The following is a 15,228-nucleotide window of genomic DNA, read 5'->3' on the forward strand; positions in this document are numbered from 1 at the left end:
GAACTAACAGACGTTAGTTCAAATTAACGTTGATAGGCGCTACACAGGCAAACCGCTAGTTCAAACTTAATTCGAACTAGCAGAACGCTTAATTCGAACTAGGTAAACCTCATTCCATGAGGACTAACACCTAGTTCGAATTAAGTAGTTCGAATTAAGGGCTGTGTAGCCACTTAATTTGAACTAGTGGGAGGCTAGCCTTTCCCAGCTTTCCCTGGTGGCCACTCTGGGCACCACCAGGGAAACTCTATTGCCCCCCTCCCGGCCCCGGAGCCCTTAAAGGGGCACGGGCTGGCTACAGTGCCCGTGCCAGGTGCAAGCCTGCCAACACCCAGCCAGCAGACCCTGCACCTGGCATGGCTCGAGCCAGCCACCCGCTGCCACCCAGCCCTCCGCCTCTTCCCGGGACCAGGCTGGTGGCTCCCGGGAGCCTGCCCAGGTCCGCAAGAGGCGGGCGCCCACCTGGTCTAGTGCGGACATTGTGGACCTCATCCACGACCTCTGCACTAGGCACAGGAAAGTGGCCGTCTAGGGCAGGATAGCTGCCAGCCTGGCCACCCAGGAGCAGGTGTGAATGAAAATCAGCGTGGTCCAGTGAGACCCCCGACCATGGGCCCTGAGCTTAGAATGGCCGTACTGGGTCAGACCAAAGGTCCATCTAGCCCAGTAGCCTGTCTGCCGACACTAGGGACCCTGGAGGGGATGGACCAAAGACAGTGACCAAGCCATTTGTCTCGTGCCATCCATCTCTAGCCTTCCACAAACAGAGGCCAGGGACACCATTCCTACCCCCTGGCTAATACCACTCCATGGACCCAGCCTCCATGAATTTATCTAAATTCTCTTTTAACTCTGTTATAGTTCTCGCCTTCACAGCCTCCTGCAGCAAGGAGTTCCACAGGTTGACTATTTGCTTTGTAAAGAAGAACTTTCTGTTATTAGTTTGAAGCCTGCTACCCATTCATTTCATTTGGTGTCCTCTAGTCCTTCTATTATGGGAACTAATGAAGAACTTTTCTTTATGCACCCTCTCCACACCACTCATGATTTTATAGACCTCTATCATATCCCCCCCCCCCCCGTCTCCTCTTTTCTAAGCTGAAAAGTCCCAGTCTCTTTAGCCTCTCTTCATATGGGACCTGTTCCAAACCCCTGATCATTTTAGTTGCCCTCCCCTCTCCCACCTTCTCTCTTCCCCTCTCCCACCTCCTTTTCCCAGTCTCCCCCAGTTTTGTTCAATAAAGAGAGTTTCTATTTTTGAACACACATGTCCTTTATTTTGTACATCAGGAAGGGGGGGCTAGAGAAGGGTAAGTGGAAGGGGGTGAGGGAGGAATGGGGTATGAGCCCCCGATAGGGAGGACTGGGGTGGCTCTGCGGGCTCCTCGGGGTGGAAGCTCTCCTGCAGCCCTCCAATTGAGCCCCCCCCCGGATGGCAGCCTGCGGCAAGTGCAGCCGGGCTGATGGCCAAGTGCTGTGATGTGCCGAGTGTGGACACTCAGGGCATTCCAAGACAGGACTGCTGTGCTATCTCTCATCGAGTTAGACAAGCAAGCGGGGAACCCCTGAGAACTGTCTGTCCGGGGTGGGGGTCGGGTCCCTTTAAGCACAGCCCTTGGCTAGCCTGAGGCAGCAGCTCCACGCTCTAAATTCTAATCTGATGCCCTGCCGGCACTGCTTTTGGCCAGCCTTAACCTCGGTTCAGAGTCCACTCAATGTGGACATGCTAGTTCGAATTAGCAAAATGCTAATTCGAACTAGTTTTTAGGTCTAGATGCACTAGTTCGAATTAGCTTAGTTCGAATTAACTAATTGGAATTAAGTTATTTCGAATTAGTGCTGTAGTGTAGACATACCCTGATAGCTGACCTCTCAGTCTTAGGCATGCATATTACCTTTCAGGACATAAGATTCAAATCATCGCCTTCAAAAAGGTGATTTTATGAACAAAACAAAAAGATATACTTGGTAACGCATACTTGGTTGCTAGGTGTTTTAATGCAACTGAGAAAATAAATTAAAACACAGAGAATTTCATCCCTGGGATTCAGTTTAAAGTTATATTGTATGGGGGTGAACATGGACTTAGCACAGAGAAGTTTAACCAAACAACACCATAAAGAAAATAACCTGATCGTGTCTGAATAGACATTCTAGCTTAAACACACACGCACAAAAAGCAGCACGTTCGGTTCCTTTCAGTTCATATCTCAACATCTTCTCCCATTGGCTCTTCTGGCTCCCTGCCAACACCTCATAGCTACCCAAGTTTAACTCTTTAGTTACTGAATACTGGGATGCCCAGAAAAGGAGAGCACTCTTCCTATCCTTCACATGTGTGTACATTTAATACACACGATAGAGCTGATCCTCCTCTCCCCTTGTAATGAAGGACGTGAAAGTAGGTGCAACGTGGCTCTGAATGAAGAAACAGCGGCTCCACTCCATTGGTTACAGGCTTCAGACTGTGGTAGCTAAAAGACAATCGAACCCTTTTTCAATTGTACTGCAGTTAGTGTTATTTGTGCCCTACAAGCATTTGATTAGCCAAAATGTATTAATACTGAACAGATTTTAATCTATTTCTTTTCTGTTTCAATATTAAGAATACAGATTCCTAAAGAATCCATGGCCCACAGCCGTCCAACTGAGCAAAGAGACTAGGGCCCAGATTTCAATCTCAGTTGTGTTGCTGTAAAAAACCCTCCATTCTCAATGAAGTTACTTGAGATTTACAGGATAGCTGAGATCAGAAACGGGGCCTGTGTTTCCTCATGATGGACAGTTGCACTGAATTAAAATGCATCTGATTTGGGGTTTTTTTTGTTCCCTCATATTATTTGAAATAATTACATCTCTGCATGAAGTTTGTTCATGGTTCACTTCTACCAACAGATGCTCTCTTCTAAGCTAATTAGACCATGGAGTTTGCCTGAACCCTACAGCATTACTGCAGAGTAAACATTTATAGTCTTCATTCAGAGCAATAATAACTTTGCCTTTGAGTCTGCTGCAGGGCAAAAGCTATTATTTGAAATGAATACAGAGCATCCGATGGAATCTTCTCGCACACAGGCAGATCCATCTAAATATAGAGCTGCTTTTATCTCTGCAGAGTCTGTTTACTGGACTGTGTAAGTGGGGCTTGGTTTTGAAAGACACCCGAGTCCCACACAAAGTAGCACGCAACCTTTGATTAGGAACGTAAGAGCGAGAGCTGGAACTCTTATGAGGAATAGTGGCCCTAGGGCATAGCCACTTGAAATAGGACTTATTTTCCAGTAATTTATGTAAGTACTGGAATGACACTGAGATGAAGCTGTGAGTGTCTCGTAACATCTTAGCCATCTGATTGGCTTTCAAATGTGATTGGCTTTCAATTGCTAACTCTTTAGCAAGTGAGGCCAAGTGAATGGAGCACTGGGGTGGGACTCAGAAGATCTGGGTTCTATTGGTAGGTCTGTCACTGGCCTGCTGGTTGAGCTTGGTCAAGGAATGTTCCTCTTTGTGCCTCGGTTTCCTCATCTCCTATAAAGCACTTTGAACTCCGGATGAAAAGTGGTATATAAGAGCTAGTTATTATTTCTTTCATTTTCTAATCACTGATATTTAGTCCTTTTTGTACTTCCAAGTGTCGGTTAATGTTAAGTGCATTCACCCTTTTTCTGAGGAGTAGCATGGCAGTCAACTGCACATGTGACACATTCGCTTGTTATTAATGTAGTGTTGGGTACCATGCAACTTCCAAACCACTATTCTCCAGCTGTGTGCGTTAGGTGTTATGATTATGGGGGACGTAGTAACAGTAAGTGTGTTGCACCACACAGTGAAAATCCTTGCCTTCAGAGTTCTTTGCTATTTTCGGCATAGTTTGTTCTGAGAAGTAACAAATCTTCTTGTAGAGCTGATATCCTACAACGAGGGTCTTGCTCACCTTGAAGACACAGAGAAGTGGTTAAGGCAAAAAGGAATTTGTTTCTGATCTGCAAATATATTTAGGGCAAAGTTCAGAAGTGAGCTCAAGGATGCATCCAATAATGTAGTTTGCACCTCTTTTGTACCATCTCAACATGACTGCTGTGGAAAAATGGAATAAGGAAAAGTTATTTACTTATTCCCACAATATAAGAACATGGGATAACCAATGAAATTAATAGGCAGCAGGTTTAAAACAAATTAAAGGAAGTTTTTCTTCCCTCAGCGCACAGTAAACCCGTGGAACTCCTTGCCAGAGGATGTGATGAAGACTAGGACTTTAACAGGGTTCAAAAAAGAGCTAGATAGATTCATGGAGATTAGGTCCATCAATGGCTATTAGCCAGGGTGGGTAGGAATGGTGTCCCTGGCCTCTGTTTGTCTGGAAATGGGTGAGAGGAGAGGGATCATATGAGGATTCCCTGTTGTGTTCCCTCCCTCTGGGGCATTTGGTATTGGCCACTGTGGGCAGACAGGACACTGGGCTAGATGGACCTTTGGTCTGACCCAGTATGGCCGTTCTTATGATCTTAGAACTTTACTAGAGTGAAAATCCAGTGATTTAGGCTTTTTACAAATGGACTAGTGAATGAAGAGTGACAAGAAGAATGATTTCTTGATTGAAGGGTATTGACTTTTTTTGCGACACAGTGTTGACAGTCTGTGAGTTATAAAACTGTACATTTTTTAATCTCCCAAGTCTACTGTCATAAAATCCTTCTGACTTGTCCTGCCAGTTGTGCGCCACTGTGAACGTAAGTCCATTCGTAAGAACTGTAAGAGTCTCAGAGGAGTAGCCGTGTTATCATGAGATTTCATGGGCAAAACCCACTTCTTCAGCTAAGATGTGGCTCTCATCCAGGCCACCGACAGCAATTCTAGACCCCAGAGAAGAAATCGATGGGCCTCTTGCCCCCCCTCCCTTGGCTGGGCCACAAGCTGCTTCCCCACCCAGAGAAGCCCCACGTGCCACCCCCCATACGCTGCCTTGGATCAGCCCAGCTCCCTCCCAGGGATGAGCCCTGGAGCAGCCGTGCTGTACCTCCCCTCTCTTCTCCAGACCCAGCCTGCCTGCTTTAGTGAAAGGCGCAGCCACATCTCTGTAGTCAAAGACACTTTGGCTTTGCCCCATGCAGGACTACTGTGGCAGCGGCTGAGCCCCCAAAATTACCAAGCCCCTGAGGAGTTGCCCCTTTTTAGACCTCCATCAGCAGGCCTGCTCCCATCTTGCATATCCTTGGTTCAACCAGAGGAGACGCGCATGAGAGTTTGGGCAAGGCACCTCGGCCCAGATTCTCCAACGGTATTTAGGCCTCTAGCTCCCAGGAGCTAAGTGGACGAAGTACCCTGGCGAGATGTGAAAAACATGACTGCGGGGGAATGCCCTTTCTGCCATATGAAGAACTGGTCCAAAAATACATGGGCAGATGCATGTTCAGATCTGGTATTGCTCCAGAGGGAGACGGGCTAAGCAGCTCTCTGTTCATCGTGACACCCCTGGGATGACGTTAGTATCGAGCTACCATTCGAGCTGTGACATCTTCCCCACCCGGCAGAATGCAGAGGTGACCGTTCCTATCACTCGTGGGGAGGAAACGGCCTCTATTGTAAATCCGCCAGTGACAGCGGTGGGCACCCACTTTGGAAAGGATTGTTTCATGCTTGGTTTGAACTGGCCTTTTGGTCATGTGTTCAGATCAAACGGGCGATGTTTGCTGAGGGAGAGGATTATTTGTCAACATTTATTTCACTAGGGATCGAGCACCCCTCCCCCCACGCAATGCACTCATATGGTAAATGCCTTCTCTGCATACAGCTCTGTATTATGTTTATTCCTCTGGCCAGACCAAAATGGTGACTAGAGAGGTCTGACTCTGAGACTAGACCCAGCGATTCCTACCCAGGATGAGTTTGGTGTATTCCAAGAGTAGATTATGCTGTGGAAAGCCCACGGCACGAAATCGTTTTTACTTTAAACATTTCCAGCAACTGCCATTCTCCTCCTCTTCCCAGGCTGAGGGTTTTCCCGTTTTAAATAGAAAACATTGTGTAAAAGAAAAATGCCTTCTGAGGTGTCTGACTCCTCATCTGCTTAATCCAGAATAAAACATTTTCTTCCATAACGTTTTACGGCGTGTGATGCTGTGCTTAGAATTTGTTCGTTATCTCCGAGGCATCTTTGTGAGATATATGATTATGGTTGCTCTGACTCTGAATTACACAGTAAATATACACAGATCTATAAATGGCCAGAGGACATGTTAAGCAAACTAACATAACTTAAAGCAGTAGCAGAAACCCATAGCATTCATATCTGTTGTAAGATTACCAACCCATGGAAGGACCCAGCTGGTTTTATTGCCTTTCTTTACAGCATATTGCATCTTTCCAATACCATGATTAAGTGTTTCTCTCTTCTTCTTTCCCAGCTCTTCATGAATTCCCCAGTGACATCTTTTCAAATGAGGACAGGAGACATGGAGCAATAGTCCTGCACGTTCTCTGTGTAAGTGGTTTGACTTAATTTGCACTTTTTTTTAAACTGGAAGTAAAATATTATCAGACAAGCTGAGGTTATTTCTTTTTCATCCAGCTTTTCTGCTGTTGTCATTTCTTCCCTTGGATACTTGCTTATACATAAAATTCCCGAGAGCCATTCTCAACCTTGTTTGAGAATGGCAAGTTATACATTATTTTGATTCTTTAATATTGCATCTTTTTAATATAAATTATTGCGCTTTTAAAGGCCTCAATCCAGAGTGTAAACACATGCTTAAATTTGCACAAGAATAATCTCATTTAAAATCAGTGGGACCATAGGCACCAAATTCTGATTTTGTTGAGGATGTTTGACTCCCCTCCCTCTCCAGGCCCCGACCCACTCTACTCCTCCCCCCATCACTTGACCCCCCCCACTCTGCCTCTTCCCATCCCTGCTGTACCCCACCCCACCTCTTCTCCCCCTCCTCCCTGTCCCCAATCCTCCCCCTCCCTCTTCAACACTGCAAATCAGCTGTTCCCGGTGCTCTGGAAGCACCGGGAAAGAGAAAGAGGAGTTGGTCCGCATGGGCCCACCGATGTGTGACACACGTCGGGGAGGAGACAGAGGGGAGAGCTTGGTGCCGGTGCCTGCTCCACACATACTAATTTTTCCCCATGAGTGCTCCACCATGGAGCACCCACGGAATTGGCCTATGAGTGGAACAGTTCACATATTTCAAGTGAAATCATTGGGGGACCAGAACCACTCCGCTTCCTGATTCTATTTTTATAGGCTGCTTTGTGGTGTAGAATCTCTCTTTAATGTTCTCTGGCCACTTGCCATCTTTTTTCCCCCCACTTTTGATAGCCCTTCTTTTTGGTGGTGCTAGTGGTGATGGTATGTAGTAGGCTACACCGCCGTTTTTCAAATGAAAAATCGATTAACGGGTTCCCATCTTGCATGAGAAATGAACAAGCAGCAGTGGTTTCAAGGGACGGTACAATTGAAGGCTGAAATGCCCGGCAAGCTTGAGGGAATGTTAATTCTCTTAGAGTTGTGTGGCAGGGACCGTAAGAGTATGACAGATGGCACAAAGTGCCGCCGAGTCTGACAGGAACTCAAGAGAGCATTTGCAATATAAATAACAACGTAATATAAAAGTTGCACTGAGCAATCCCCCTTTGATCTGAGCACCTCTGGCCAGGTTGATGCTGAAGAGATATTGTCAAGGGTGGCAAGGCCCAAATTTGACTCCTCATAACAAATATACATTTTATTTCTAAATGATTGTCTCTGAGACTCAAATGATGGTTTAAGCGCCCAAAATGAAGACTGACGCTGTTCCAAAACCTTACTTCTCAAACTCCAAACTAAATCCAGACCAGGTCTTCAGAGCCCTTTGCGTAAGTCGCCAGATGCACAGCGATGTTTGGTGCATCTCTGCTCAGACACTGAAGAACTGAGTGAGATGCTTTGGACAGTGCTCCCTGAATCCGAACCGGGCCGTTCCGAGGAAAAGAAAGAGGGACTTACATTTTTAAATGAAGATTTAGCTCTTTCTCAAATCCCCAGCTCAGAATCCAGCTGGGTGTTTGTGTATCCTGGCATAACCCACGAGTCCGTGTGTGTTACAGGCCTCCCTCTGTGCCTCACTGAGAGAGAATATGAGTCTGTTACTGTCCGTTCCCCCCCAGCTAGAGAGGCTTGGCTCTTTATCTCAAGCTGTAGACCAGAGGTGGGCAAAAGGGCCTCCATAGGCTGATCTGGCCTGCCAAGCAGGTTGATCTGATCTGCAGAGCCCTGCCACTCCCCCGTCCCCAGGCCAATTAGGACCTGGAGGCTGGGGGAAGCGCACAAAGTTTCCTCTGTCCTGCTGGGAGCACGTGGCTCTGAAGCTCCGCACTCTCCTAACAGTGCGGGAGGAGACTTCGCGTGCTCCCCTGCCTCCAAGCCCTGATTGCCCTGGGGGTGGGGGAGCACAGGAAATCTTAGTGGGTGCTTAGTGGGGGGGGGGCAAAGGGGTTCTCCCAACCCCAAACCAATCATGGTCTGTGAGTAGGGAAGCCCAACGCATCCTGTCCCTGTCCCTTTTGTTTGAGGTCCTGCTCCTTCCGATGCAGCCCGGGGCCACTTCAAAATTTTTGTAGTGGCCCCTGGCAAAAAATTATTGCCCATCCCTACTCTAGAGGGACCTTGGTGCATTGTGGGAGACTGTCACATAAGCATGGGCTGGCCCAGAATTCAAATAGCTATGAGCTTGAGATGCTCAGAAGAGTCTCCTTTGAAGAGGATGTACATAAGCAATTGAGTGGTACGGGCGCCTCTTGGTGCCAGATCCCCAGAGGCTATAAATCTGTACCAGGCCCAACTGGGGAGCCTGCCCTTAAGCAGTAGCAGCAACATATGCTCTTAGCTCTGGTTGAGCTCCATTGTGTCATCCAAGATGGCGGCCATTCCAGCAGGATACTTCTGATGCCTCCCTAATGGCAGTGTTACTGCCAGGCCTCTATATCCGATCTTGTAGAAGTCATTGGATGTATTGTTGTGGTATTATGAGGTACTCGGGTTACGAGACGAGCACCATAGTAGTGTCTATAAACAAGCAACAAAAAGCCAAAGCCACAGTGCCTCTACCGCATCATAAACACAGTATCCTCTCTCTCTGGTGCTGCCAACCCCAAGCATTGCGCAGTCAGAGTCAGGCCTGAAAAACTGTGAGATTTCAGAAGTAAGTGGGACGGGATAGGCACCCCACTCAGTCCCTGAAAGGGAAATGAGGGCATCAGCGGCCAATTACGTCATGTGGTTGCACCTGGAGCATGGGCCAGACTTAATTAGTGCCGGAGTCCTGCTGGGAAGGCGCTGGGGAGCCGTTATACAGGCAAGAAGTTCAGAGAGAGGGGGCCTCGGGAAGAGAGTCTGAGGTCGCTCTGGGATTACAGAGAAGGCAGCCCAGAGAGACAGCAAGCTCTGGAGCCTCTCCTGAGTCGATAAGGCTGGTAAGTAGCCAGTAGTTACATAAAATGGCCCCTCTGGTAAGGAGCCCTGGCAAAAGGGCAGGGACTGGAGTCCTGGGGAGGGAGCCTTGAGAGGCATTTAATGGAGAGGGGTGTACGGCCAGGCTCGGAGCTTGTTAAGGCGTTCCATGGGAGTCCCAGCCATGAGAGAGGAGAGGACGGAAAACGGTTTCGGGAGTAGGCCACAGAGAGGCTGCGCCAGGAAATCCTCAGGGAAGCAGGTGCAAGGAGTTGGACTAAGCAGATTTTGGCTGCTGGGTTTAGGGTCTCTAGGCTAGAACCCATTACAGTGGGAGGGCACCGCTTCCCCAAGCAGCCTCTGGTATGGTTGCATGAGGCTGCAGGAGGAACAAGGACACCGAAGAGCCCTGAGATGCAGTCAAAGACCCGATACGAGGTCTTCGATGCCATCCTGTTGGCCTTCCTGTTCCCCTGAAAGGATGGACTAAGTCAACACCTGGCCAGAGGGGTGAGTCGCAGGAAGAGACAGCCATGGGAGGACCCGAGCGGCTGCCGACAGCAGGCACTGGATGAAATGAAAGCTGCCATGCCACACCGGGCCACGAAAAGATGCTCTCCAGGATGAGTCCCCTTTTTCCCGACACGGTTTTGAATTTATTTATTTGCCCTCTAGTTTTGGAGCTTTTAGGTTTTACTTTTTGACCTTTTCTCCACAGCCGGGCAGACTAAACGTTGTTTTGTTTTTTAAACGAAAGTTGAGTGTCTTGTATAATCACATGACTCCCGGAGCTGGAGTTTTATGAAAACCACCCAATATTATCAGACTCACAATACAGTCTTGAAAGCTGGCAACCCTGTCTCTCTAGCACTCTTACGAGCCAAGAACATATGCTACCGTTTGCAAGGCTGGGATTTTTGAACATCGTCACGGAAGCACAGTTGTCATGGGAGATCCCCCTGCAATCACAAAGCAGCCGAGTACTTAAGCATGTGCCTAGTTTTAACAAGTGACTAGTCCCATTGGAGTCAATGCAATTGCTCATGTACTTAAAATTAGACGTGTTTAAGTACCTTTCTTTATTGATGCTTTGCAGTGCTACAGTAGTAATTACGGACTCCAGGAACTGGGTAAAAATAATGACTGTTTTGAAACTGGAGTTATGTGAAATAAACTCTGGCTTGCTGGTCTATTATTCTGTGCATACAGGGCTTATTCTCAACAGCTGCTGTGATCGTAAAAAAATCGAAGCACACTTCTCCCTCCAGAGCCTCTTATTAACTTTTGTACTGTAGATGAAAGACCATTCTTTTTGTTACTTCTCTCGGGTGAGAGGCGTTTTCAAACAGCCAGGAAAATACCTGCTTCTGATGAATATTTAAAACCATCTTATATCTTTAGTCAGCTTAAATGAACAGTTGCTGTTAGAAATGTGTGATTTCCTTTCCCTCGCCGAAGATAATGTATCACGCTGTCATTGTGCACGCTTTCTGTGGTATGATATTTTTTAAAGCTAAACGACTTACCTTGTAAATTATAAATTGGTTGTGTAGCATTGATATTGGAAAGCTGAATATTTCTAAGAAGCAGCAGCAAAATATTGGACTACAGGAGGTTCTGGAGTGGGCATGCCAAACCAGGGCTAGCAAAAGAACTAAGTGCCTTTTAGATCAACATTTTCACGCTTAGGTGCTCAAAGAAAGGTGCTTAAATAAGTGATCAGACTTTCAAAGGTGCTGCGAACCCAGTGAGTCCCACTGACTCCATAGTGATTTTTGAGTTCTGATTATCAAAGCCATTTGCTTAAGGTGGCCAGATAAAGATTTAGGAGCCTAATTTGAGGCATTTGGTTTGAACGTATCTACTCTTTGAGCAGCCTGATTTTTTGAGGCTATTTTGGTCATGTGCTTATCTTCTAGATGTTCAGAAAAATCCCACTTTTCAGAAAGTTTTGCATTTGCCAGTAGGGTTGCCAGGTAGACCCCCCCCCACCCCAAAAATGGACACACTTGATCGTAGGCGGAAGGAGGGGAGGAGAGAGAACTGGCCGGGAGGGGGGTGGGGCGGGAAGCAGAGCTGGCGGGGGGAAGGGGGGATCTGGAGCCGGTCTGGGGGCCGTGGGGCTAGATGGGAGGAGGGGGAGCGGGAAGCAGAGCTGGCCGTGGGGGTGTCCGAGGGCCGTGGGGCTTGCTGGGAAGCAGAGCTGTGGGGGGGCTGCGGGGCTGGATGGGAGGAGAGGGGGGGCTCGGAGGAAGGAGAGTGGGAAGCAGACCTGGTGGGGACAGGGGGTGCAGCCACTGGCCAAAGCCAGAGTCCTTCGAGCCACGCCCCGGGCAGGCACTCCCTCTAGTTGCAAGCAGCAGCCGGGCGGGGGCGAGGACAGAGGCGGGGGAAGGGCTGGGAGCCACTCCCCCCGCCCGGCTTCTGAATGCACCCAGAGGCTCCCAGCTGGGAGGCGGGGCCGCAATTGGCGGTGGGAGCCTCTGGTTGGGTGCAGAAGCCGGGCGGGGGGAGTGGCTGGGAGTCCCAGCCCCCGCCCGGCTTTTTCACGTGACCACAAGGCTCCCAACACCAATCGCGGCCCCGCCTCCCAGTCACTCCTCTGGCCCCGCCAGGCTTCCATCCGGCGCCCAGCCGGGAATTCAGAAAATACCGGACATTGCACGTGTCTGGTATTTTCTGAATTTTTCTACTGGACAGACAGTACAAATACCAGATTGTCCGGTAGAAAACCGGACACCTGGCAACCCTATTTGCTAGAGCAGGAAACAGACCCCTGATGTCAGAAGAGGCCTAGAGCTTAGCTCTTCCACCAAATAGCTCTCAGACAAATGGTGCCAAATCTCTGTACTTGGGCCAGGTTAGTCCTGCTTCCATTGCCCCTTCGTAACATGCGTTGAGCTCTGTCAGCGGCTCTGTAAGCAGATGTAACCAACGGCCAGAGAGATGCAGTGTCTTTGCAGGGAGCTGGTGTGGCCTAGCATGATAGGGCAAGGCTGTGGAAACCAAACTATGGGTTCGAATCATGGGCCTGATCCTTAACCTGCAGGGGTGTTTTTAATTGGACTTGCCATCATGTGGTGGCACAATGAACTGTGCTAGGCATGCAGGGGGCCCTTAGCTGTGTAGGATGGGATTTCCAAACTCTCTAATTCTGCTCCATTGAAGTCCATTGTGGTTTTCCCGCTGACTTCAATGGGATCATGCTTGGCTAGAACCGAGCACCTTGGGAGCTCACTCCCATCCAGAGCGTGCACATTTTGTGCGGAGCAGCAGTAGGCAGCCTGCAGTCCGAGCCTGCTGTAGCATATCTGTGTACTCTGCCACTGTACACTGTACACAGCCTATGAAGGGTTGAGGAAAATAAGTCTAAGCCAGTCCCCTGGACTGAGGCTGGGTTAAATATATCTAGACCATCCCTGACAGATGTCATCTAGCTTGCTCTTAAAATCCTCCAATGATGGAGATTTCACATCCTCCCAAGGCAATTTGTTCCCGTGCTAAACAATCCTTGGAGTTAAGAAGTTTTTTTTTCCTAATGTCTACCCTAAGTCTCCCTTGCTGCAGTACCATTACCATGCCACCTTTGCTTCTGTACTGATGCTGGCAGCAGTGCTACCTTCTGAGCTGGGCAGCTGGAGAGCAGCCGCTGCTGGTCAGGAGCCAGAGTTGCTAGGGCTATGAATTGCCAAGCCTAGAGGTGCCCCAGCTCAGCCCTAGAAAGCCCTGGCACAAATTAAGCACTCTAATCACCCACTGGGATTTTCGTAAACACCCAGGCATCTTTAGGCACTTAGATCCTTTTGAATACCAGGGCCTTTGTTACTGTCTCTTGAGTAATTGGCAACTTTGCTTTGTCAACGTATTTTGTTAACCTTATAACCTTCTTTAATCAGCTGACTAAATTAATCCCTCAGTTGTAGAAATGACTTTAGTGAAGGGCATTCACTCCACCCTAGTACAAGATATGAACCTCAATTCCTACAGTGTTCACGTTTCTATGGTCAAAGAGAAAAGATATTTTTAAAAACATGCCAGCCCCAGAAATTGCTTCCTGTGGAACCCATTGTAACAGTGAGATAGTAAAATCGTTATTTTCCGTCTCTGGGCAGCGGAATATGTTTCCTCAGGCTGCTGAAAGCAAAGACGAGACAGCTATATTTTTGATTTATTAATAGCATTGAACTCACATAAAGTTTTCTGGATATGAGGGGCTAGAGACACCATGAGCCAGGGTCTCCTCCAATCTACCCATGATCTGAGCTTCACATTTTCTGCTCTTTAAGACAGCTTAATTTACTATATGTTTGAGAGTTTGTCTGTGTGTATGTCCATGTGTCTGTCTGTCTGCCTGTACAAGAACGCCTCCTAAATGGTAAGAGCTCGGACCACCAAATTCAGTAGTCAGCTTCCTCTTATCGTAACTTAAAGCAAGGTAAGGGAATGGTTGTGCCAGGAAAATGGGATGTGTTCAGAATGGGATTGCTTCTCATAAATCCATGAGGAAAAAAGACAGAATCATCAGGCAGGTGAAAGGGGCTGGCTGGGGACATGTCCCACTCCCATCTAGGACTGCACCAGCCTTGAGTCTCCTATCCTCCACGTGCCCTTTAAGTAGGGCGGGGGGAGGGAATCTCCTCTCCCCCGATTCATACGGGGACATTGCTGGCTATTGCCCTTCATCAGGGAGTAAGAGGAAAGTGCACATTGGCTGCATTCCTCACGCTGGTTGGGGAGGACAGGGGTCAGATAAACCTGGACCTGCCCCAGCTGGGAGACATACACCCCTCCCCTGGCTGTGCCTGCTGGAGCTGCAGCGGCCATTGAGAGGCGCTTCTCACCTGGTCCCAAGTACTGCAGTGAGAAAGGGCTGGGGTAGTCCTCTCTCCCCAGGGCAGGATGCCTACTGAACCCTTCATCTCCACACACACACATACGAGCAATGATTTCAATGAGGAAAACCAAAAAATTACTCGAGTTAAGAACTCAAGCAATGCCACTTCCATTTTCCAGTATTTTATAACCTTTTATATTATTGTTGAATAAATAAAACACAACTGAACATAAATAAAAAAAAACTATGCTCATTGTTTCTTGCAGGCCTTACATTCAAGGTATTGAAAATATATCAGATTCAAATATAGCAAATAATCAAAACAGGTATACTTGGATCTGATACAACAGTATTTAAGAATCTGCTATCCTGGTAAGGCAATATTTGGTTCTTTCTTTATAATGACACATGTGAAATGACATTCTGTCATTCCATGGAACAGGTTTTTTTTATAAATCAGTATTTTATGGAGGGAAATGATATTGTTACATTTTGGAAGAAATTAACCAAAAAAAGAGAATGTCTCTCACACCATGTCTAAACATCACTCTTTTCATCAGCTAGGCATGGTTTTAAACAGTATTTAAACTTTTTAATAATATATTGATTGATACTTAGTTGCCCTTACATGCAGACCTACTGAAGTCATATTTTGCTTTCATTCTGCTTAATGCATGTGTTTAAACAGAAGAAGGAGAATATAATAAACTGTCAAAACCATCTGGGTTGAACTAGGGATGTAAGCAACTAGTCGACTATCAGATAAGCATAAGCTTATCGGCTAGCCAACTAGTGATAGCAGCGAGGAGTCCTGTGGCACCTTATAGACTAACCAAAGTGTTGGAGCATAAGTTTTTGTGGGCAAAGACCCACTTCGTCAGATGCATTTATTCCGGAGAATCGCACCAGTCTAGATGCTTTTTTCCGGCTTTTCCCCAAGCCGGAAAAAAAGCGGCGGACA

At 47.6% G+C, this 15,228-nt stretch overlaps 1 protein-coding gene across 4 annotated transcripts in view; it reads left to right on the forward strand.

Annotated features, from left to right (window-relative positions):
* The window catches only part of SLC24A3 (solute carrier family 24 member 3), a 347,553-nt gene that overhangs the window by 207,805 nt on the left and 124,520 nt on the right, over nucleotides 1-15,228 (forward strand). For all 4 annotated transcript variants that reach the window (XM_075925773.2, XM_075925774.2, XM_075925771.2 and 1 more), the window contains one exon: nucleotides 6,405-6,481. In XM_075925773.2, the coding sequence (XP_075781888.2) occupies nucleotides 6,405-6,481 (77 nt within the window). The remainder of the gene's footprint in view (nucleotides 1-6,404; nucleotides 6,482-15,228) is intronic.

This window comes from Pelodiscus sinensis, chromosome 3 (genome assembly GCF_052426305.1).
Source record: "Pelodiscus sinensis isolate ZL-2025 chromosome 3, ASM5242630v1, whole genome shotgun sequence".
NCBI lineage: Eukaryota > Metazoa > Chordata > Testudines > Trionychidae > Pelodiscus > Pelodiscus sinensis.